The sequence below is a fragment of the Falco rusticolus genome, chromosome 9, assembly GCF_015220075.1.
Source record: "Falco rusticolus isolate bFalRus1 chromosome 9, bFalRus1.pri, whole genome shotgun sequence".
Lineage (NCBI taxonomy): Eukaryota > Metazoa > Chordata > Aves > Falconiformes > Falconidae > Falco > Falco rusticolus.
Window position 1 is genome coordinate 12,005,285 of NC_051195.1, and position 25,115 is coordinate 12,030,399.

The window sequence follows — 25,115 nt, forward strand, 5'->3', positions numbered from 1 at the left end:
AATGTCATGTGATTTTATTTTTAAAATAAGAGAATTTAAATGAGCATGTGCAAACCTAAGTTCCTAAATAATAACCTCTGTTTCACATGTGAAAGGCATCAGCTCCCCATGTGAATTTTTGACAGCTATGCATGGTCTGAAAATACTCGTTTCCTCCACTTGAGCGGACGCTGGGGCTGCTCTTGCTATGGGTTTCTAAGAGGCTTGTATCCTCTAAAATCCAGGCAAACAGAGGACACAGTAACACACACACTCACCTGCTATTACCCAAGTGCTGGGCACCTCTGTGCCATACACTATTGTGCAGCCTGGTATACTGTAGAATCCTAAAAAGATGGACATCTAAACCCTGAGTTGCAAAGATAGTCTTAATTTTAGGTATGTGATATCAATGGTACTATTCATGCAGGTAACTTAATCTGTAGGCATGATACTTTACTAAAGATTGGACTTTAAGGTTTCCCAGGCTAATGAATAAAGTTAATTGCTTTTGGTAGCTCACTGTCATTTCTAGATGCCTTGAATTAAGCACATCCTTTTTAATCAGCAACTTAAATCAAGACTAGACTGATGTACTACAGCAATCTTTGAAAGCTCAGCAGCGGGGGCATTCTCTGTTGGTGATTCTGATCTCTATGATGTGTAATGTAAAGATAGATAACCTAGAGATACACAAAAAGAAACCAGGGCTTTTGCGTTGTTTGGAGAAGATAGCATGCCAGCTAACTAAGAGGAGGAAAAGCAAGAAAATGTTCCTCTTTTTGTTTATTGAAGCATTTATGTGTTTGAGGTTTTCTTAGCTGTTTTTTTTCCACCTGAATTCTATTACCATATAACCTTGTTGTATATCTTCTAATTAAGTTTCTTATTGTTCTCTTGAGCTAGGGGATGAGTTTTGTGGGTGAGTGGGATTTACTGGCTGGGTTGGCTGGGCTGTTTTAAACTGAGTTACAAAGCACTTACCCAGAGCTGTTTTGCCAGCCATAAACTGGGACCTCAATATGTGCCATAGCTATGAAGCACGCTCTCCAGCATATCAGAAAGAAAACAGGAATAGATTTAATTTCAGGTGCATAAAGCTAGAATAACAGAGGTCAAAAAACCAAGAGAATATTTCAGGTGCAGATGGTAACCAAAAATGCAATCTCGTATACAGCAAGACGCTGGGCGATGGCTAGGTTGTTGGTTGGTGGGGTTTTTTTGTGTGTGTGTGGGTGGGTTTTTTTGTTTGGTTGTTTTTTTAAGTAAATATTTGGTAGAGTACCTATGGTAATTAACAGTGGCCTGTGCTCAGAATTAATCTTTCATTGTGTCCAATAAGCAAATATTTACTGCTTCGTCAACACTGTTTTATTCCATGCAGGTGAAAATGTATGAACAATCCACTTCACAAATCCAGACCAGATGGGTGAAAGACATTATGCTTTTCAATATGTGGTAATTTAGATGTTCTGCCTGGAAAAATTACTTTATTGAAACCAATCAGAGAAACAAAATAATGTTTACACAGGCAACATTGTGTGCTCTTTAAAAGGCATAAATGAGAATGATTGCTAGAGAGCATTCTCCAAAATAAATGTTATTTGTTTTAAGTTTTACAGTTCACCACCAATACATTGAGTTATCTCAAGAACATCTCAGAAAAGAAGTTTCTCATATCGATTTATGTTGGTTTTTCAGTTTTATTTTTGTTTAGAAGGGAAGAAAGGATAATGATACAGATCTTGTAGTAGGAAAACTTTGCCTTTCAAAATATTGCAAAATACATAATGTTGAATATATTAAATAAGCATAGATAGACTTACTGTATCTTAAATAAACTATTATTTTATAGTAATTTCCTTATAGTACTCTGAACCCTGGTTATTATTTCAGCTAGTTGCTATTCCAGATGCTTCCAAAGTGAATGGCTGGAAAACCTTATTATGTTGTGTGAATGTGATAACGTGGTTTCCCCAAACACAAGACAAGGGGTATGCGTATGTATACATACACACAACGTCTGTGTTGAAACAGCTAGATTATATAGGCAGCCTTGGTTTGCAGTAAGTTTATTTTTGTATTTTAAATACAGTTTGTCCTGACACTAAATTCAAATTTAAAGAAAAAATGATACCTGAAGACAGGCAGGTTGGCTTTTTAATTTGATGTTCTGTGTCTGGCCTCCTGTTGTTCTTGCTTGCTGGCTACACAGTCGAGCCGGGTCAACTGTTTTATAGAGGTCATGTGAAATACTATCATCTGTGATCAGAATGAACATGCCTGCTTTCTTCAAAAGGTGCTTAATAAGGTTACCTCTTCAGGATATTTTCTCCTTGATGTAATTCATATAAATTTCATTTTAAATACGCAGTTCTTTGGAGGCTTTCAAGACTGTTCAGGAAAAAACCTTGAGCAACCCAACCTAAATTCAGTGTTTGACCAAACTTTGACTTGGATACTGGTCTAGCTAAGCTCCCAAGGTCCCTTCTGACTTTGATGCTGTGACTTTGTTTTCTGTAGTTCAGGAAGAGAGAAATAGCTGATTAATTCCCAGTAACTTTTACGGATCTCGAAGTATTACTTTAGCATTTTAAAGAACTTCTGACTACACCCAAGTCTTGTGAAGGTCTGGTGTTTGGGATGCGCGTTCTCATTTATTAAAGCTTTAGTGAGAATGAAAATTAAATTTATGAGACAGCAGATCTCGAATGGTTCAGGTATTGGTTTATTTCCTAGCTCTGCTATAAACACTGTCACATCCAGTGAGTCATTAAGTTTCTCTGTAGTTCACTTCTATTTCTGTTGAAGGTTAATAATGATTCTTTTTTCCTCTTTAGTTTGATGTAGGTTGTTTTTTTCAGGACAAGGTCTGTCTCACTGTACTTTCTTTAAGAAAGGGGAGAAAAAACCCAACAAACTGGCTTTTTGTTGTGATTCCCTGTTAATTGTACTGGAGGTTGCCAGAAGCTGCTGTCACTGCTGTACATGGAGTGGTCCAAGTAAGAGCTTGGCTGGAACCTCCTGTTCAAAAGTGATCCTGTTTGAGGGGAAAAAAGGCACTTCTGGAAAACTGTTCTTCCAAAAATACAAAAATAGGCTAAACTCCCTCTCCACCCCCACCCCCCCCCCCGCCCCCCCCCCCGCCTCACTCAGCTCTCTTAACTTTGGGCTGCTTTGTGTCATGAACATTATTGAGATATTAGAGATGTTAATTCCCCATCCCCCCCCCCCCCCTTTTTTTTTTTTTTTCTTCAAATGCCTCTGGGGTGGCAGAAGCTTAGCCTTGAGTTTGTAGGGACAGAAATCTCTGTAAAAGATGTGCTCAAAGATCAAATTCTGTCTTTACCGTTTGGAAGGCTTTTTATAGAACTATGGGCAAAATGAAGATGGAGAAAACAGGAAAATGATGCTACTTACATTTGTTCATATTTTTCTAAACAGACTTGGGCTGAAAAGAGTGATTTTTCTTTTCATATGCTTTACACCCCCTTCATAGTCCTGTAGTGTATCAGTCAATGAGGCCAAGGAGCTGTGATAATACAGACATTTATTCAAGATGGTTTTCCCCCAGTGAATATCTAACTAAACTTGCATCTAGTAGAATAAAATTTTCTCTGGTGCTATCTATACAGAGCTGTGCCTTCTCTAGTTAAATTAAAACAAGCCCAGCATGTTAACTACTATCAACAGTGTTTTATAAACATTGCTTGAATAGGAAAGTTTAGATCATGACAAATGAACCCAGAGACAAACAGTAGATCTCAGAATGTTTCATATAATTAGAAAGATTTAAGATCATTAACTAATACACTGAAGTCTTTAAGATACCATGTTTATTGTTTGGATTGAAAGTAATGTAGCTTTTTGTTGTATGGTTGGGTTTTTTTGGTTTTTTTCTAGTACCTCTACGTCAACTTGTAGTCTTTGAAATACAAACATTGCCAGAGGTCCACAGAGCTCTGGGTTGGGAGGTGTTAAATGTTATAGTTAAAATGCTAGCAGAAGCACAGAATAATTATTTAGTCTTCCTTACGTTATTGCCTCTTCCCAGTTAAAATGGAAATGAGATTCCAAAGTTGTTTACCAGTGATCCCCCCTGTAAATCTTAACCCAAGCAACTGATGTGTTCATAAGCAAGCAAGCCAGAGTGCATATATGTAATTGTATGCATGCATACATACGTGAGTTTTAAACTTCATTAAAATCCAAGTGAATTATTATCAGGCTTACAAATTTAGTTTAGCAAGCACAAATCCTGCAAATGACTGTTATAAGTTATTAGTGATGGCACTTGTATGGCTCCATAAACGATCAGACTTAGATAGGAGCACCCACCAGTCTAAACTTTCACATTGCTGCAAACAAACAATATTCAGTATTAGCTCTGGCATTTGTTCTTGTGAAAATGCTGTGTAACGGTGTTTGTGTGTGTATAGATTTCTGTATGGCATAATTATATGGGAAGGAGACTAACAAGTGTAAAACAATGAAGGATAGCTTGCGGAACAACACACCTCCAGTTCAGAATGGAATCGGGAGTTGCATGGGTGTCTGTCAACAAGTCCAGAAGAAAGCAATATGGAAGTTGTGAAATTAGAGAATGAGAAAGAGATTATACATCCTTTTGTGGGTCTGCAGGAGAAAATGAGGATGCTGTGGGGTTTTTTTTTGTTTTATTCATTAATATGCCATGATTATGAATATGGCACTAAAAGCTTAGACGTTTGAAATTACTGCATGCGTAATTATTCAATTATAAATCCATTATTAAAGGCCATATATAAGGACAATGGAAATAATAATGGGAGAGGAAGACTACGTAAGTAGTTCTCTACGGATTGTAAACCTTTACAAGTGTTATGGTTTTCTCCTGAAACTGAGGAGACAGATTTCCTATGAGTAAATCTTGATTTCCTGCATATTTTGACGTACCCTGCATTGCTGTGGTGCTAGACAAATAATATCAAATATAGCTCACAGCAACGTGGAGAATATTAACATCTACAGTGTGAATTTTAACTGTTCTTGGTTTTAGGGCAGATTCTGTCCTGGATTTTGCTGTACTCTGATTTTTAGGATATCTCAGAATGCTAAACCCTCAACCCTTGAAAGCTCTCACTATGTAAAATGTGTCCCAGTTAGGAAAACTGATAAAATTACTGATCTTCAGATTTCCGCTGGCATTTCAAGGAATGTTCAAAGTACAGAGCCTTTGAAATAATGCCAGAATCTGAATTGCTTCCTGATTTGGTCCCAGTTTATTCATCTGTCTAATTCTATGAAGAGATGGGAGGGTCCATACACTATGTACATTATGCCTTCCGTGCTGAAGAGGGAGAAAAGGGAATAGCGAAGAGATGGTTTCTGGAGTTGTAAGCCATGCGGGGGTGGACGGAGGGTGGTGCTTCAGTTCTTAATTACAATTCATTAAAAATTAAGCTTCACCCTGAGAGAGAGATGTGATGAGTCCTTTCTGAGCACTAAAATAGGGCAGCAAAAACTTGCACACAAAAGCAAATCTTTGTAGGACTGAAGTTCAGATTTTTTTCCAAAATGTCATGAACATGGCTGCAGCTGTGAGAAGGCTGAATTTCAGCCAGAATTTTATAAATGTACAAGCTTTCAGCTGTTTGCCTGTTTTTTTGCTCTCCTCAGAAATCTTGCATCTGCTTGATAATGCTGTGATGAAGTGTGAGCCTAGGGAAATCTCTAGAAGTTGTCACGTTGCATTGCTGCATACAGAAGGTACTGCAGGTTCTGAACTGAAAAGTGGTGTATGAAGAAACAGTTCTTAGAGGCACGTTCTCATGATGCATGTGCAGTTGTGTTGTCATGGAAAAATACAGCATCAGTGATCTGTTTATTTTCTGACACAATCATTACCAACACTAATTGGCAGTGTTTAAGTTAATTATGAATGCAAAGATCTTTAAAATGTTTCTTGGAACATATCAACTATTAGCCATACTTGGAGATTAATCTGAGTAGCCATGATGTATGCATCATGGACAGGCAGATCTGCGGGCTTTTTTGATACCTGCTGAGACTTTGTCCAGCCCTTAAAGATGTCTGAAAAGCTTAATTTTTTTCCATGCTGGCTTTTGGTGATTCTATAAACTTTTCATTGTTAAATATTCAGTTCAGGTGTGATTCAGATCTTGGTACTCAAAAGCTACTTCCTTCTGATCTACCTTTGATATACCCCTAAAATGTGCAGAGATTTTTCAGTGATATCCATATCTCGTGTGTACTCTGTACATAAGTCTACTGGCCTTTATGATTAAGTGCATGGCAGGGCGTACAGCTCCTTTGGTGTTGGATACTGAATTCCAACAGCTCATCTGCACTGACAGGGTTTGCAGATACTGATGTGCTCTGTGTCCTGCCTTTCTATCTGCCACCTCAAACAAACCCTACATGCAGTGTATGCACAAATGGGGAAAGTTGGATAATAAAGACTGAGGATGATCATTTTTTTTCTTTGAAGTCCTTGTCATCTAGTCAGAAGGGAATTAGCTAGCAGGAACTATTATCTTGGATGTCTGACATTACTAAGGCAATAGTATAAGAAAATACATAAATCTACTGAATAATCATGAAACATACTCAGCCAGAGAAAATAGAAAGAAAATAGAGTAGCTGGCAAATGGAGAGATACAAGCTGCCAAAAGGGATGCAAAACATTAATTCCACCATCTCAGGATTGATTTTTTTTTTTAAAAAAAAATATTTATTTTTAGAGCCACCAGATGCTAGCCACATTGCTCATGCAAGCTAGATAATCTGAAAATTGTTCTAGCCTACTCCAACTTCCAGTGCCCCGCAGAGGCTGTTGCAGCAAAAATGAGATCAGCTTGGAAGAAAGACATTCTGACTCTACCCTTCTCCTAGATAGGGACATATGTGTCTCTTATACATGCCAGTGGCTGTTCAAGGAGGCTGGCATGGGAACTGTTTAAACAACTCTTGCAGTAATGAAGCTTTTTCCTATGCAAAAGATGGCTCATTCAATCCAACACACTACTGAAGCCAAAGATTTTCACTTGCTTATATGCCAGAGAACTTCTGATTGTGTACTCTGATTCCCCATACCCCCAAGTTTTCCAAGCTTTTGCTCAAGTTTTAATTAGGTCCAAAGCATCACATGTCGTCTGCTGTTTCTGAGTGCATTCAATCTAAATTTACTGTTGGCAAAAACAAACTGAACACTGAGGCAATGCAAAAATAACTCTTAAAAAGAAATAAATAAAATAAATCAGTAGAACCCCAGATTCACAATGAAACACCCTGTAATTTCAAGCTGAATGAGCATTTCCAAACGAGGCTTAGGTGTTAAAAGGACTTTTTCCCTTTTTAACAAGTGATTTTGGTAACCTTGGTTTCATATTGGATTGGCTTCATAGGCAAGTCTAACTAGAGAGAAAGCAGTGATATACTTTATTTGCTTTAAACTGGGGTATAAGTGGAAGCGTCAACTGATTTGTGAAATTATATTTGTATATGGATATAAGTGGATAAAATCTGTAAATAAATATTGGATTCCTAAATATATACCTGCTATTTAAAAACAATGTAGTCTACTATTCGATTGATTTATACTTCTGCAGTCTTGAGGTATTCAAGTTATGTCTCTGCTATGTAAAAGGTAGGCTTACATAGAGATTTTAGGCATTTTTAAAATTTTATTTTAATTCTCAATGTTTCTTTCCTGAAGAGTCCTGTTTGTGTGAGCAGGTTTTCTTTGGGCATCCTGAATTTTCACTGGTTTTTGTTTGTTTTTTCCTTATTTTCATTCTGCTTCCTCCTATTTTATGTTGCTTTTAAAACTTGCTGCCCTGTGTCATATAAATTTGGAGAAATTACGCATTAGCATCTGAATTACTTTTTTTTTCTTCTTCCTCCCTTCTTTTCCTGCTCTCTCATTCTGTGCTATTCATGTTATCCTTGGTCAGAATTTGTACAAATAAAGTATTTGTTGCCTCGGGAAGATTTACATAGGAGAGCAGCAGGGCAGATGGTTTGTAAAGGAATTATTCTTCATGTTTCCTTGGGAATGGCTGAGAATCAAATGCATCTTGGTTCGTGCAGGCATTTGTCTCTTGTCTCTCCCAGTTGAGCACTAAACTTGAACCTGTATGATCTAGGTGATATATTGCTGTGAAGAACCACACTGTTTGAATCCACTTTCTCCATTATTTAAAACTTCAGATATTTAAGTGTCTCCATGTGTGACCTCAGCAACATTATTTGAGAATTATTTAAAGAACAGCATGGCTGGGGAAACAAAATAAAAAATTATTCATTGGAAGAGGAGGGAGAGAAATACTGTAATAGCAAGTATTTGTGTCTGGAGTTATTTCCACAAAGTTGACATGGGATGCTGTTGGAGGAATTGATTAGTTAGGGTTCATCTCCTGTGAACTTCTGACAATGATTACTGAAGTATTTTGGAACCAGCTTATTTGATTTATCAGCTGACTTATTTTTTTTTCTTGGCCTTTTCCACACTTCCAAGAGTAGCAGTTGTGCTCTCCAGAGGGGATACTACTAGGGTTTTTGCTACTGCCGCCAAAAATATTCTGGCACAAAATTGCTGTCTGAGTCAGCTTTGTAACATGACAGATTCAGAGACAGCTGCAGCAATGATATGTTAGCTGCCTATTGGGCAGCTTCCAAGTAGACAATAAATCTCCTACTAGTTATAAAATGTCATTAAAAATAGACTAATACAATAGATGATTGCAAAATATTGTGCTTGCTTTTCTGGTTAGCAGGTTGAAAGATGTGTAAGTGATATAAGTTACAACAGTTATTCCATCGTAGCTACATATGTTGTATATATTAGCATTAAAGAAGAATTAGAAACCATTAAAAGAGGGTGATGCACTTTTTCTGTTACCTTTTGTTATTCAGCTGTTAATTGCTCACATTATATGCTCATATTTTAGTGATCACAGCTGTTGCTTCTGTCTATGTTTTTCTCCAGTGTGGTGGCACTAGAGTAGTTGAATACAATGCATTTTCCAATGGAGAGATTGTGAAATGGAATTAGGTTTCCATTGGAGGTTTCCAGAACAGGACTTGTGTTGCTATTCTCCTGTAGTTCTATGAGCATTGTTAATGCTGCAGTTTTTAAGTTAAACGACTAGTTTAATTTGCTTTTTCTTTACTGTAATAATATTTTTAGTCAACCAGAGCCTGCAGTCCTACTTTTTTCTGTCTAATTATATTCCATTTCTGTGCCCCAGCCTACATTTAATTTGCACAGAAGTGGAAATGAAGTTGTCAGTGCCATCCTGCAACTACTCTCCTCCCCCTTACTTCAGCTATATCAGATGCCAACACTGCTGATTTGTTGAACCTCAAGCTGTTTTGTTTAGCAGTGGAAAGCTTACTGCTTTGCAACCATCAAACTGGTACAGTGAGACACAAAGCGCTTGTGATATTACCCAAATTTCTCATGGGTAAAGGTAGGAGATAATAATTTCAATTATATGCTGAATTAATCTGTGTAGTAAAACAAGGATGCAACTTCAATATGTGAAATCTCATGTTCTGTACTAGCACTGGTAGATGCCTAGGTTACTGTGTATTTGATGCAGGAGTGTAGGACAGCTGAGGAATACTTTTGTTTTCTACTTCGAGGCTAGTTTCTTGCAAAGACAGTTTTACTGAAAGATGCTCGCTACAATTCTTCTTAGTCTGTATTATCTAAACCTATTAATTGCAGAGTGGAGAGGGTGAGACTGTATCTTAGTGTTTCTTGGAGTGAGAAGAGAAGCTGCTACAGATACTTCATTCCTCTTCTTTCCTAATACAAAGTAGGGGAAAACAGTGCAAATTTGTTGATTTTTAGCATTGACTTTACTGTTTTTGAGATGCAAGTAGTGGTCTCTTTGTCATACTGTTGTCATTGTAACTTTAGTGTGAATAAATACTAGAGGCTTCTGTAACATTGGAATTTATACTGTTAGAAGCCCACCCTGTAGACCTTGTGTTTTCTGAGTTTGTGTAACACTGGAGAGAAAAACTGGCTATTTGTTTTTCCCTCAATTACACTTCTTTGTCAGGTACAAGAAATGAAAGTTGGGGTTTTAAACTTTAATTAAAAAATACATAATATAATTCCTCAAAAATATTACAAAGGGGGGAAGGCAAAGCATAAGACCTACAAAATTTATTTAGTCATGAATGAATAGAAAATTAACCTGAATGGGTTTAAGAACTTTAAAATTCTAGTTAGTATTACTTCTCAGGGGCATTTTTTCTTCTTGATCTTCAGTAGAGTTAAATAATTACTGGAATGTTCTTAATCATAGCTTCCACAACTATCTTGTTGAATGATGCATTATAAAGGCTGACTCTGTTATCTAAAACCAAAAAATCAAAAATCGTACTGAAACAAGAAGATTATACTGTAAAAAGCTGAGAGAGTATATTTTACTGCATAGCACTTTTTTTTTAAGTCGGTGAATAAATGCAGACTTACATTTATTCGTATATATGAATATATATTTATATAATATATAAATTCATATATGCTTGATAATGCTTGAGTGCTTTGTGTGCTTCTGGTGCTTCACTCTCAGGAGCTAGCAGAACTTGAAAGATGCACAGAAGAGGTATAAGAATGACTTACGAGTTTATTAGCTTGTTGTCACTGTTGAAAGATTGAATTAAATTTCCTCTCCTGATAATTGTGGTAGGATATAGCTGCTGTAGAGATTCCTAAATGTGGTAGGCAAATAAGTTAGACTTCCTTTTGGTAGCTAGCTTTTGTATTAATTGAGTTTGTAATACTTTATAGTCTTCTCAGCCGTATTATATAAAAGAGCTGTGTGCATGTTTCTTTTGCCTGCCAGTCAGCTGTGCTGTAAACAGCCTGCACTCTAGGAAGAAAATATATTTTAATTTTTAACATAAAATCAACATTAATGAATTAACCTGAAATGGGAAATGCAGATTTTACCTAATAATTACATCTTATGAAACTTGCTAATCAAGCACTGAATCGATAAGATATGAGACTTGTGCTACTTTTATTCATGGTATGCTGACAGCTTATAAAATTAGAACGATAGAGCATATTGGATGTAGAGAGCGTGCTTCCAAATGCAAGTTTACAGAGCACTGTGACTTGTGGAAACAAGTGACAAACAGGAGCCCTGACTGAATGCTGTTCATAGTGGTCATGGTCCCGAGATATCGGAGTGAATTATACTGTGTCTCTACAAAAGTATCTTTCCTTATAGTTGCAAACTCCATGTTATCTCTTCCCTTTGCTTTTTTGTTCATGGTTAGCAAAACTATACATATATTGGTTTATTGCACAAAGGCTGTTTCTCCTCTAAGAGTAAAAGCCAAGCCAAGAATTAACAACTATCTTAAACTCCTTTTCTGCCAACATAATAGTCTCGACTGTAGAGAATTTAGAAGAAAAATATGTCTCGGTTATTAGACGATAACTTAGATTTGAATCACAGATATTGAACACATAATTTTGTTTGTTATATCTAAGACCAAAGGGAGATGCAGCTAAACCTGATATGAATGCAAGTGAAAGGCTAAGAATTTTTGAAACAGAAGAGGATAACATTTATATTAATCTGTGAAATATCAAAACATTATGATTATCTTTTAATATTAGATATGATACCCTAGACACCTCTAGTCAAGTTCAGACCTAACTCAAGTTCTGTTGATTGAAGTCTAGTTTCTGAAGTTGTAGATTGCCCACATGAAAACCTTATCATGAGATTTTTCCTTACCACAGTTCACTGATGCTTTGCTATGTTGAGGCACTGTGAATATAAATTATATATCTAACTAGGCTAGCATTTTCTAACGCAAGTATAGAGTTGAGCAGTTTACTGTTGTATACTGCTAGTAAGGTCAAGGGGATTTGCAACACATGGAATTCTCTCGATGCTGCGTTAGAAACAGATGGAAAAGTGTTCTCCTTACCTAAGAAAAAGAACAAGAGAAATCTTGTGGGGTAAGCTTGTACACAGGAACAGAGCACTACAGAATAAACTCTTGCAAAGACGCTTTACGTTCTCATGCCTATCCTCTTTCTGTTCTTGAAGACTGAAATAAAAGAATCAAGGTGAGGAAATGAGATTAAAAAAATGTAATGTAGGATATATGGGTTTCCTTATGAAAGGAAGTGCTGAGAATAATGTTAATGCTTCATAGCCTGACTTTGCATGTCCGCACCACAAGGATGTCAAAATGATAAATGCAGTAGTGAATAAATTTTAGATTGCATGCCTTAGAAATATGTCCAAGCTTAGAGTTAAAATTGCATTTCTTATTTCCATAATTTCTGTTCAATGCGTTATTTGACCTATTTCAGCTCCTTGGAGAAAGAGCATTATACTGCCAGTCAAACAACTACTCATAGCTTCTTGATAATTAATACTTTTACATTGCAATGTGAAGTGTTTCCCTATATAACTGGTATAATCCTTTTATTCCATTAGGTATCTATTTTTTAGCCTACAGTACTTTGTCAGTGACTGGAAGAAGTGATTTATTAAATGTTGGAAAACATAGTACTGGATAATTCCTGTACAACATTAAGGAGATTGTAAATGATCCAGAAGAACTATAAACTATAGAAGCATAGAACAGCTCAGACTGAAAGAGACCTCAAAAGATCATCTGGTGTAACCTTTCATGGAAAAGAGAGCCTAAATGAGTTTATCTAGCAGCCTGTCCAGTCGTGTCTCGAAACATCCAGTGATGGGGTCTCCAACCACATCGCTGGGGAGGTTGTTTCAGTGATGAATTATTTTTGGATTTTTTTTAAAAATTGCCTTTTCTACACCAAGATGAAACCTCTCCCACTTGCCCCTTGTCTTCTCCATGTGGCTCCTTGTGGAGAACAAGTCTCAATCCTCTTTGTAGCTGCCATTTAGTATTGGAAAATGGTGATGAGTTCCCCCTGAGCCTTCTCTTCTCCAGGGAGAAAGGACCCAACTCTTTCAGCCTTTCTTCTAAGGCAGGTTCTCCAGTCTTTTGAACATCTTCATGGCCTTACTTCGGACTCTCCATCTGTCCTTGTTTCCTTTTAAATATGGGGATGAGAACTGGACACAGTATCCAGGTGCAGCCTCGCAAGCACTGGGTGCAATGATCACATCTCTTTCTCTGCTAGCAATGCCCCTGCACGGGCAGCCCAGGGTCTGATTTGCCTCCATGGCCACAGCAGCGTGCCACTGATGTACCTTCAGCTTGTTGTCCACCAGGACCCCTGGGTGCCTTTCAGCAAGGCTGCTCTCCAGCCACACGTCCTGGCCTGTACTGGGCTCGTGGTTTATGTCATGCCAGGTGCCAGTGCTCTGCACTTGTCTCTGTTAAACTTCACACAGTTCTTGCCTCCCTGCTCTTCCAGCCTGTCCCTGTAAGGTGGCTCTCCCTTCTGTCTCATCCACCTCACCGCCCAGTTTAGCGTCATTGTGCTCTCAGATCCCACCTCCCCAGGTCGTTCATGATGTTGAGCAGCGCGGGGCCTGGTGTCAATGCTGGGGACCCCACATGTGAGGGGCTGCCAGCCTGAGTGGGAGCTGCTGGTTGCCACCCTGCCGCCCACTCCCTGCTCGCCTCATGGACCGCCCGCCCAGGGAGCCTGGCAGGAGGCTGCAGGGAGCCGTGTCCCACGCTGTGATGAAGCCCACGTAAACAAGGCCCACTGCTCTCCCCTCGCTGACTGAACATGTTACTTCATTGTTATCAGGCATGAGTTGCCCTTGGGAAACGTGTGGTGGCTTTTCCCACTAGTCTGCTCCATGTTTTGGTTTGTGACGGTTCCTAGGAGGCCTGGCTCCATTACTTTCCCAGAGACTGGAGTAAGATTAATGGGGCTGTATTTTCCTGGGCCCTCTTTTTAGCCCTTCTTGTAGATAGGTGTGACGCTGATCACCAGGACTTTTTAAAGATTATAGGCAGTGGCCTGGCAAAGGCCACAGACCAGTCCTTCCTCCACAGCTGGTGGGTCAACACACTGTTGTTGATGGTGCTTGATCTTGTGACCCCGAGGTCCAGCTGTGCTGGTAAGGATGGAGGCAAAGAAGGGATGGAGAACCTTGGCCTTGTCAGGATTGTTAGTGGCTGGTTTCTTTAAATTTCCAAATATATTGGATGTGAAAGTGTAAAGATATGAAAATCTTCACTTTAAAATTATTTACAAGGAGCTCTAAGCAAATCCAGTTAAAGTGACGCTCCTTCCTAGGCAATGAGATTTAATTGTCCTGAGATCGCTAGGTTCTGAGCACAAAAAGTAAAGGAACATGATTTTGAGTTGTTTACGGCAACTTTATTTTTATTACTATTCTTGATAAATAATGACTAGTCATTGCTTGAAACTAAGATTTTCTTCAGTAGCCAAACTGAGCCAAAAATATCTAATCATAAACTTCCTGATGTTCTCTACTTTAGGTTTGATACATTAGGTTTTGTGTGACTATTTTTTTCTTAGTTATTTCATTTTAATTGCAGACCACTGGTGGTTCCAAAGATGTAGTGTGTTACACTTGCTTTATTCTAGCATCTTTTAACCTATGCAGAATTTTTCTTCGAGTCGTTTCTTTTTTCTCTAAGTTTTGATTGCAACCCTAGAAACCTCTTTTTCCCCTTTCTAGCTCGTCTGTCTGTCTTCCCCCCCCCTTCTAGCGCTCTCTAACTTATTTTGCTTTTGTGCTGCAAAGTCACTTAATTTAACTGTATTTCAGTTTCTCCTTGTATTGGGGACTATTTCTTAGAGCTATTTCCTCATTCCCAAAAGGGTGTTTCTTTTGGTGCCATCCAGTCTCAAGGGGTATTGGTGACCCCAGTGATGCCTGTATACTGAGGTGGGAGGGACTGCTAGTGGTCAAAGGAGAGAGAAGCCGTGGTGTAGGTGATGGATCCATTTTTGGCACCATCCCGAGTATGCTGCTTTTTCACTGAGTTCCTCTATGAATTTTTTAGATCAATTAATGGGAAGTTCTATCAAAAGACACCTGAATGCATGTCTGATTGGCAAAAGCACTCTGCCCCTAGAGTGCCCATCAGAACTGTCACGACTCAATTTTCAAAATAACTCTTCACATTGAAAGCTCAAACCTTTTAGAGTTTTAGTCACTCCTGTGTCTTTGGCACCTAGGTGTTGAACTTCTGAAAAACCCTGGCCTTTTGTGTCTTGTGGGCTCTCTACTGAGTCATCTCCCATTTGTTCAGCTCTCACTGATTTCAGTTTGAGCTGTACAGGAGAATGCACCCTCTGATGTGCAATTCTGCACGTGTATAAATTAATGCCATTGGTGTTCAGGGTTCAATATGTAAGTTCTGACAGATGTGATCAGATAATGCATTCTGGAGGGATGCTAGCCTTATCTGGTTTTCTGCTTTTGAGTTTCAGTTGCAAGATACGGTTAGGTGGGCGGGTTTTTTTGTGCATTGTTTTTGGAAACAGTGCTTGCTTGACTTGTTGTTTTTAAGTCACGAAATACGTACTTCAGTACATAAGAGTTTTGCAGTAAGCAAACAGCTGTCTAATAGCACGTGATATTTTGCTATTAATGCACTAGTAGCTTGAAAATCCTATAATACATTTTTCAAGATATGGATTAGTACTTGTGTGTCATCTGTTCAAACTGATAAAGCATTTGGAAAATGTGAGAAACGTTTATGGAACAAGTTCATACTTTAAGTACTAATTTTGGAGTCAGGTCACACTTCAAGCACTAATTTTAGTGACTGACAGGGAGTGTGTGCTGAGTTTTTTGAGAGATGACTGTCTCTAATTTTGTGTACATTTCGGAGCTAGAGCTGTTGTTTCTGTGCAGTTGTGGATGTGATGCTGTGTTCTGGTGATACAGGGAGAAAAGCAGTCTGATTCAGGATGTGATTGGTTGTACCCACAGAGAAATGTTTTGTAGGAAAGTGCTTGTTGAGTTAACATCACATGAGCTTTCTTATATAATCCTCTGAATTAAATATCCCCCCCCCTCCATATTCAGATCATCTCTCACTGATAATAATTTCATCTACCTCCACAATCTCACTGGGAAGCCAGCTAGTGTAGATGACTGTGTTTTGATGTATCTGCTGCTTTATCAGTTTGTTGCTAAATTATCCTGATTTGTTCAATTGAATCTGAAGGATAATAGAAAAGCTACAAGTACTCCCGTATCTATAGCACATTTTTGCTTTATATCACAATGCAATCAAAGCCTTTAAAGTGTTATTGGATTAAATAAAATTTTGTCTGGCACAAAATGGCTAAGGGGTAGCTGCTTGAATAATCATCATTCAGCACTTGATTGCTAGCTAATACAAAACTGTCTCTGTAAATGTAGTAAAGTATTTTCCATATTTTCATTGGTTTGGGTTTTAATCACAGATAAATCCATGCAAACTGTTCAAGTACATTTAGAACAAGAATCCTGTTATGATTTTAAAAAATAACATTTTAATTTCTAGATATCTTTAGGTTTTTACTCATAATTTATTACTAGAATTAATAAATTCAATTATCCCAGCAGTCTCCCATGGCTGATGCCAACTGGTGTTCAGCTAGCAGTAACGTGAAGATCTCTACTTTGCTTTAAAAATGAGTGTCTTGAATATTTACTGTACAAATATCAACAACTTAAGAAAGAGTCACTGTCAGCCTAGGCTAATTCATAGCAAACGTTTGCAAGTAATATTTAAGGATTCCATTTCTTCTCCCTTAATAAATATCTTGCTAAGGCTTGATATCTTTTCCCCTTACCTAACTTTTGTTTACTTCCAAAAGCACAGGAATAGAAATTTTAGGTTATATGTAAATAGGTTTGTATGTGGGCTTATATATAAAATTTAGGTTTTAAGATTCAGGGTATGTGAGTAAGCAAGGTAATGTATAAACTGCTCTGCGTGTATTTTTAATTTTTGCAAGTCCCTTTCTAGAAGGGCTCCCATGTAATCTGAAAATATAAGGAGAAGCACCACGGGATTCTCTAAGAACTACAGGGAACCCTTGTTATACTAAGTCATTGTAAATATTTTGCCATTGACTTCAATGAACATAAAATTTAACTCTGCATATGCTATTAAATGACCTTTTATGTTTCCTTCTTTATAGAATGCAATAGAGATAAAAAAATATATTGGGGAAAAAGATTGGATTTTTTTGAGAAGGGTTTTTTGTTGGGTGTTTTGTTTTGGTTTTCTTTTTTTTTTGGTAACTGGAGCTGCATTGAGAGAGCAAGTCCAGTTGTTTGTAATTGGCTTTTTTGTAGTGCATTTAAAAATGGGAACAGTGATTTAAAATAAGCATGTCACTTTTATGGTGGTTCTCAGAGAAATGATCAGTTATAAATGAATAACAAGATAAAGGAAAAAGTAATTTGCATGTTGATACTGAATCTATAAAGCTGGTAATACCCAGCAGTAGTCAAAATATACAGTATTGTTAAAAAGTCTTTCAGCGTATGAGCTCTGGCTTTAAACCAAATGTGGGGTCTTAAAAATACCTCCTTGGGAATGCACTAGGTAGTTGCCGTGCCTGTGTTAATAAGTGAATGTTACTGTGTAGCTACAAAATTTGGATGCCTGTCTACTAGTGGCTTCAGAAGAGTTAAGCAGGGTCTTTTCAACTCTTGTTATCCTAGGTCACTTTTTTCACTCTTTTTACAACTAAGGCTATCTATATGGAATAAATGCTTACAGTAATGTGTAAGCACTGTATCACTTAAAGCTGGCATGGAAAACTTTTTTTATTGGAGATTTATCCAGTACAGTCTGCTTCTACAGTAAGAATGCTGCTAGAGAGATGTGACGGGTGGTAATGGTTACTGCTGCTGCAGTCTGTGCATGAACAGCTGCCATGAGTGCTGCTGTTTCCCAGGATATTTTAAATCGTATATTCTCTCTTTTCCTGCATTTGGCCTTTGCAATTACAGATATATTAATATCAGAGCATAGTACTGGAAACAATTAATATGGTAGCCTTGAAAGAGGAGATACTATTTATAATACCTATATCATGTCTTGAAGATCATTCAATAAATTAGCTATAATGAGCCATCCTGTGCTGTTATAAACATGATGAAATAGTTCAATGAGACAAGAATACAAAATTGCTAACACTAACTAAGCTTTAGACTTTAAAAAAATAACATCTGAACATTTTCTACTGTTTTCTTTTTTCCCTAACGTTCCCAAAGGACTGTTGTTTTTAATCAACTCCATGCTTGTAAGTAAAGGATCTCGAAGCCTTCCTTTGAAATGGGAACTTAATTCTTGTTCATTTGATTAAACAGTGCTATATGAGACTTAGCAATGGTATACCTACTTCTGGAGTATGGGAATCGTGCATAAAGCTTTGTTGCTCAAGTGAGGCAAGAAAAATAAAGAAAAAATGCCTAGAAATTCTTTACTCTCATCTAGTTGGAAAAAATCCATCAGAAATCAATAGCTCCCACTGCTTTAGCATGAAACACCTGGACACTTGACAATTAAAAAAAAGACAACTTTAATGGATTATTTGTTATTGCTATTTATGTACTGAATTCAAGGACATCGGAATACTTAAAAGAAGTTCTCTTTTGTTACCTATAAATTTTTTGGGTCTGCTACCCCTGTTCAAAGACTAGAAATAAATTAAAGGGCAGTACCAGTAATTTTGTGAATGCCTGCGATATATCAGTTATAAAAACAGAAACAAAAAAAAAACCCACAAAAAACTTTACAATGGAATGGTAGATACTTAGCAGGCTTCTGGAGCTATGAAGGACAGTTCCACCATGGAAAAGTCAATTCAGGATTCTGTTAGGAGTCCCAAAAAAAAGTGGGAGGTGGGCAAATAAAACAATAGGATTTATTTTTTATTACAAAAAGAATAAAGAAAGCTGTATAATCTCTACAGTGTTTTCTGTTGTTTCTGTACTTCTGTTTAGAGCAAGGTTTTAGGATTTGTTTTTTCAATAATCAATGAAGCTGTAAGAGTTTGTTTCATCATGAGTGCAACATGAAATAACAGGAGGATTGTAACATTTCAGAAAACTCTGTTTTCTGTGTGTGAGTATATCCAGCAGAAGACACCAAACAGCTCTAGGGATATCCAGGATATCAGTTAGTTACACAGCTTCTGAGCTTTTGAATGTTAGTGAATGACTTTTGTAGCTAAGTCACGTGATTTTTGCAGGCCACGGGACAGCTGTACATAGACATATATTTCCATGTGTGTCAGCCTGGTTAGACTTGCACAAATATTTCCAAGACATAAAAGGCTATAACTTAAAACTGACCTATAATGAGACTTTATTTGTGGTTTGCTTTTTTTTTAAAAAAAAAACCAAAACCAAAAAAAACCCCGCACAAACAAAAAACAAACCACAAACCCAAAACCCAACCAAAACAGCAACTCCAAGCAAAATATTATATACTTCTCAGGTTAAGGAGTGGTTTTCAAAGCTGTCATAAGCTGTCAGCATCACTGTTATCCTCAACTGTTGTGCTTTATTTGAAGCACCAGTGACAGAATTGAAAACAGTGGAAGAAAAGCTTGAAATCATGTCCCAGTGGAGAAAATGAAGCATCACAGCTTAGTCCTTTTATTTTGTAAATAAAATAGATGGGGCTTTGAGGGGAAGGTTTTGACTTCAGCTCTGCATAGGCAGAGCACCATGTCACTCCTCTGGAAGGGTCGGAGACTCCAGTCCTGGCTGGCTGGCTTGCTGTACTGGCTGGCCATAGTTTGTTAACAATTTATATCAGCAGAGCAGTCTAATTACCTGTGTAATTTCTGTTAGTACTCAAATTAAACTATGCTGTGGCTGTATCTTCAGTGGCACTTTTGCCAGTGTAATACGTCATGTGCTCAGTCTTAGCTCTACTCTGACACAGCTGAATTGGCAAAAGTTCCTGCTGTGGATGTGAGTTAATCTTGAATAATACGGAACAGAGAAGTGATTAAAATAAAACCAAACAAAACCTCTGAAGAATATATTTTGAATCTAAAACTCAAAAATGCTGACCTTGACAAGTTTTGGCATTAATTATGGTAGAAGAGGAGTATCCTGCACTTCAGACACTGCACTCTGAGAATTCACTGCGTCACTGGCTCAAAGACATGCTTTGTGATCCTGTGTGCCTCCTTAGTCTTGCTCTTGTCCTCTGGGGACATCTCTGCTTACTTTGCTCCATATAATGCAACTACTTTCATAAAAGTATTTGCACAGATAGTTTCTTCAGAGGAGGCTGGCAAATATAAGTGTTCTGTTCTCTAAATCCATATCAAATTGAGCTGCTGCTCATCAAATAGTTTTAATTACCTTTTGTAATTATGAAAAGTGCTTTCAAATACCATTATCTTCGGTTTTCCTTATTTAAAAGGGATAGAAATATATCCGATTACCGTTTACTTTTTTTGCCTAATCAAATTTTAAATGGCCATTTAATTGCTCCTGTGTAAAACTGGCCTTAAAAGGTAACTGGGCTACTATTTTGTATCTGAAGATATTTCTGCTATGTAAAACCTGATCATTCTCGGAATGTCAACAGTGATGTGCTGTCACTGTTTGCATTTACAAAAATCTTGTATTGTTTCCAAAATTCAATGTGATACATTTCACTTCAGGATTTGCTTGCAGTTATTAAAAACATAGTAATTTTTTTATAGCCTGCACTTTTTTGTAAGTATTGCTGTCAGGGGGAAAATGGCAGGACCTTTTATTCTGAATCTGCAAAAGCATTTGAAGGGAAACTTTGAAATTTATCCCCAGGATGTTTTTTCTCTCCACTGAAAACTTCAAACTACCGTATTTTTCTCTCTGGGTGGGGAGAAAAAAAAAAAAAAAAAAGTCTTGCATACAAAGATCAGGGTGTGGATTTTCTTATTCTTTTCAAATATTTTATTAATCTTCCTTTGCTTAGTCTGGTTAACAAGGAAAACTTGTAGTGCTATTTGAGATAATACACTAAGAATGAAAAAAAAGTTACTTTGAAAGACTTTTACAATTACTTGAGTTGTCTTTCAGGACAGTACTTACAGGTGTATTGTATTTCAGTGTTTTGATTTTCACCTTGGTATTAACTTGTTGGCTATTTACTTTATATCAAGTTATGAGAAAAGAGCAACTTAATGTGTTTATATAATTTTGAATTTGTAAAGTTCTATGTGCATTGAGCACAGCTTCATTCCTTTGATAGCAGGCAGCAGAATATTTTGTAATAGTCTGTATGGTACATAACGTCCACCTATAATTTTAACATATAGTATATTAAATCCTGGTCTTTTTCCCCACAAAATGAGTAGGAATTTAAACTTTGAGAATTAAGATTGTATAAGGACATTGAATCATGGTGCTCTGGAAATCAGTGTCTACTTTGAAAATCACACTTCATTAGAAAGAACCTTGCCTTAGTGAAGAAAATTAAAATATCTATCAGACGTCTTCCTCTGAAAATTTCACTTAATTGTTGAATAATCCAACCGGATTGGGAAGGTTAAAGAGATATATTAGAAGACAGGAATGATAGCTCACCCTGACGTGCTGTCAGCCTATTCCAAATCTCATCATGTAACTGCGTATTCCAAAGTTACAGCCAACAGTCCAAACTATAATCAGGTTTTTGAACTGTGTTGCTGGGGTGTTTGGACAGATCTATAGAAACCTAACAGATAGTGTACCTGAAATGACACAATCTGTGGTGCATTGCTTGTATTTAAGTTCTAGGCCAATTATTGTGACTGGTGATTCAAATTAGCATTGTCCTTAGGTTTTTGGCTTTGTTTTCTTTTGTTGTGTGGTTTATGTTGTGGGTTTGTTTTTTTAAGGTTGTTACTATATTCAGTATTTTTGCTCCTTTTTCATGGAAAAGTATTTTATTAAAAACCATATGTCAGTATATTAATATAAAAATATAGCTCTTGGTTAAAGAATACAAAATAGGTGTGCTTACGTTTTGGAAGGGATACTTTGGAAATTACAAGTACTTGAAATTATACTGAACCCTGCTGTATTCTAGTTCATTTTCCTGGTAGTATTTCCAAATACAAGGTTCCTTTTGTGAATCTTTTTAAGAAGCTTCATTGCAAATAATGTTGGGATTACACTGAATTTTGTGTGCCCTGTGCTTTCCATTTCTATTAATTAGTCTGTCTTGATCAGTTGATGTTACTGAGACCAATTTGATCAAATTTACTTAATGTATACTTTAAAAACATCCAATATTTAGCCTTTCTTTTTTTTGTTTGTTTTGTTTCTCCATAGATACTACAACGTATTCCACTGAGCGATCTGAGCACTTTAAGCCATGCAAAGACAAGGATCTTGCATATTGTCTCAATGAAGGGGAATGCTTTGTGATTGAAACTTTAACAGGATCACATAAACACTGCCGGTAAGTCATTTGTGAAGAAGTTGAAAAAAAAAGTCTTTTGTCCAAGGGAGAAAGCATTAGAAAAACGTAAAAATTCAAACTTAGAATGTTATAAAGCAATGACATTTGCCTCCAATTTGATTGCAACTCTGGTAATTGATTTTTTCACTAATCTGCAATCTTTAGAAATAGAAAAATGAAAATAGAAAAAGCAACATTTTGATTATTTTTACAGATAAGAAAAATCTTCAATATTCTGTTTTGTAATCATATAAACAAGTAAGGATTAATGTTTTGGGGTTTTTTAACACGTTAAAATCCTAGGTTCTTCTACATATCAAAGTGTTCCTTTAGTTTGGGTGCTCAAAGTGGAGCTTTGACAACAGCTTTATGCACTTTTCATTGACTGAGAGTAAGACTTGTTCAGTTAATAGTTTTAAGAATTAGGGTTTCTTAAGTTTAGTTACTGAAAGACAAAATAAACTGTAATATCCATCTGAACCTGCTATATAGCTGCTGTACAGTTTTATACTCCTGAACTTCTGTTAACATCTATCACCACCTTGAATGTATTTGAAAGACTATCAGAAAGCAAGCCAGATCTCCAGATGTAAGTATTCTAGATGTAGCAGCCAGTAAAAGGGAGTGATATGCAGAAGGAATACTGTAACATCTTCATAAAGATGAGAATAAAAATACTTCTGAAATATTCAAACGATCTTTTAAACGGAAGTGGTCCAAAATGAAAACCTGTACTTGTGATGTTTTAATTTACTCCTAAGATACTGTATGTGGCATACAGAAGGTGTATCTAAGATGCTTATATGCCAAATTCTAAACTAGCATATAAATACATGTATAACACTAATAGAAATAATGCATCCAAGATATTCAGAAGCTTTACTCAGTGATTTGGGACTTAAGCTGCTAAATCCCACTGAAAGTAGGAAAAAAAAAAGTCACAAAGTTGTAGGTGCCTGGTTTGAAAGTGGAAGTTTATGGATTTCAGGATTGATGAAAGTCTGTTTATCATTAGAACAGTATTCCTAAGATTTTTGCTTTTAATACTAAGCTGGTAATTTTTCCCCATTCAGTTGTATATGCTTCCGTGACCGTTCATTTATCGTCTTTGTCGTCTTATGGCATGCTTATGAAAATGAGTCATTAATTATGGGAAAAATGATGAGGTTTTCAACTTTCACAAAAAAAAACAAACATTTTTTTTTTGTCAAAGCAGCAGGTGTGTGATTTTCAGTCTTAGTGTCATGAGCGGATCAGAATATTCAAACTGCACAAAACTAATACAAATTAATAGCATTGATAAATTGATATATAGGAGGATTTTTAATTAGGGTGGTAAATTTATTTGAACAGACTATTGTAGTAAACTGTATGGATTATACTCCTGCAGATATTTAAAATATTATTTCATAAGAAATCAGTCTCTTGTTTGTTTGTTTGTTTGACTTTTAAGATCTTTCCTCTTAAATAATAAATATATATTATTTATTTGCATATAAATATGTTTATATATACAATAAATAAAAATAAACAAATTCTTGTTTATTTTCTGTGATTGTAATGCTGCAGTCTGACTAAGGGTTAGAAGTTTTTTCCATCCAAGCTTTCCCCCCTAACTAAAGAAGCTGGAGTGATGGGTTTTCGTTCTTTCCAGCAGAGTGGTATTTTTTCATTGCTTTCTCTTGAGGTTTTTCTTCCATAGGGAAATGTGGGTGTCATTTGTGAATCTGTTGGCTCCTGTGTGTAACAGGTTTGCATTGCTTGTACAAGTTTCAGGCATTGACACGTTCTCTGGGAATTAAACATCTGCTTATTTCAGTGGGTACTTTCAAGTGTGCAGCGTGAAAAGACACGTATAAAGCAATAAAAATTCATATAGCAAGAGAAGACACCTTTTAAAATTTAAAAGGTGATAAAACTAGTCATAATGCTTTGTAAGGACCTTCAACACTGCAAGCAGCAGCTTGTTCAGGATCACTTTTATGATACTGATATGTATGTCATTAATGAAGAGAAACCTTTTAATTTGACCTTCAAATTCTGTATCTCTACCTTGGTAACAGATTATGTGTCTCTTCGTTAGAACCAGTGTTGTAGTGAGTAGGATGCAGGTGGTTTTCTATCTGTAGCCTAGAACCATGTTCTGAAATAGCAGCTAGAATGTAAGCATATAGAAAAATACAATATTGGTGTACTGTATTTGCCCTCAAAGTAGGAAAAAAGTAATTTTCCCTGAGAGAATGAAAGCATTGTGGAATTCCCGTTGCAATTAAAAAAATCATTTGAATGCAGAATTATGAAGACTTAGAGAGTGAAATGATACTTTGTTCTCAGAATCAAGCTGCATTGTGTATTTTCATTGGGAGTTTGATTTTGTGTATGTTCTGGGAACAGAGCACCAATTTCCTGAAATGGGAATTTGCCATGTGGAACAGCTGAAGATCGAAGACCTTGATGTAGCAAAAAATTTTGGTCCCACTTCCTCAGGTTTAAAGAGTGTTAGTAAATTATATGCTTAGGCAGTTGTTCTTGTTGTGTGTACGTGTTTAAGGACAAAAATGCTAATGATTGTTAAAGCAAAAAAAAAAAAAATTAGATACTTGATAGCAATTAATATATACTTGAGTTAGATCCTGGACCTCTTCTGTATGCTCATGAACCACACTGTCAATGCAAACATCTCAACTGGCAGTTCAAGCACCTTTCAGAGTTGACAAAATTCATCATACTCTTGTGTGACGATAGATGAGCATGTGTTGAAC

The 25,115-nt window shown here is 36.7% G+C and overlaps 1 protein-coding gene across 1 annotated transcript in view; it reads left to right on the forward strand.

The window, feature by feature from the left end:
- Positions 1-25,115, forward strand: part of NRG3 (neuregulin 3) — a 419,699-nt gene that overhangs the window by 148,060 nt on the left and 246,524 nt on the right. Inside the window, exon 2 of the mRNA XM_037400881.1 lies at positions 22,224-22,353. Coding sequence (XP_037256778.1) covers positions 22,224-22,353 — 130 coding nt within the window. The remainder of the gene's footprint in view (positions 1-22,223; positions 22,354-25,115) is intronic.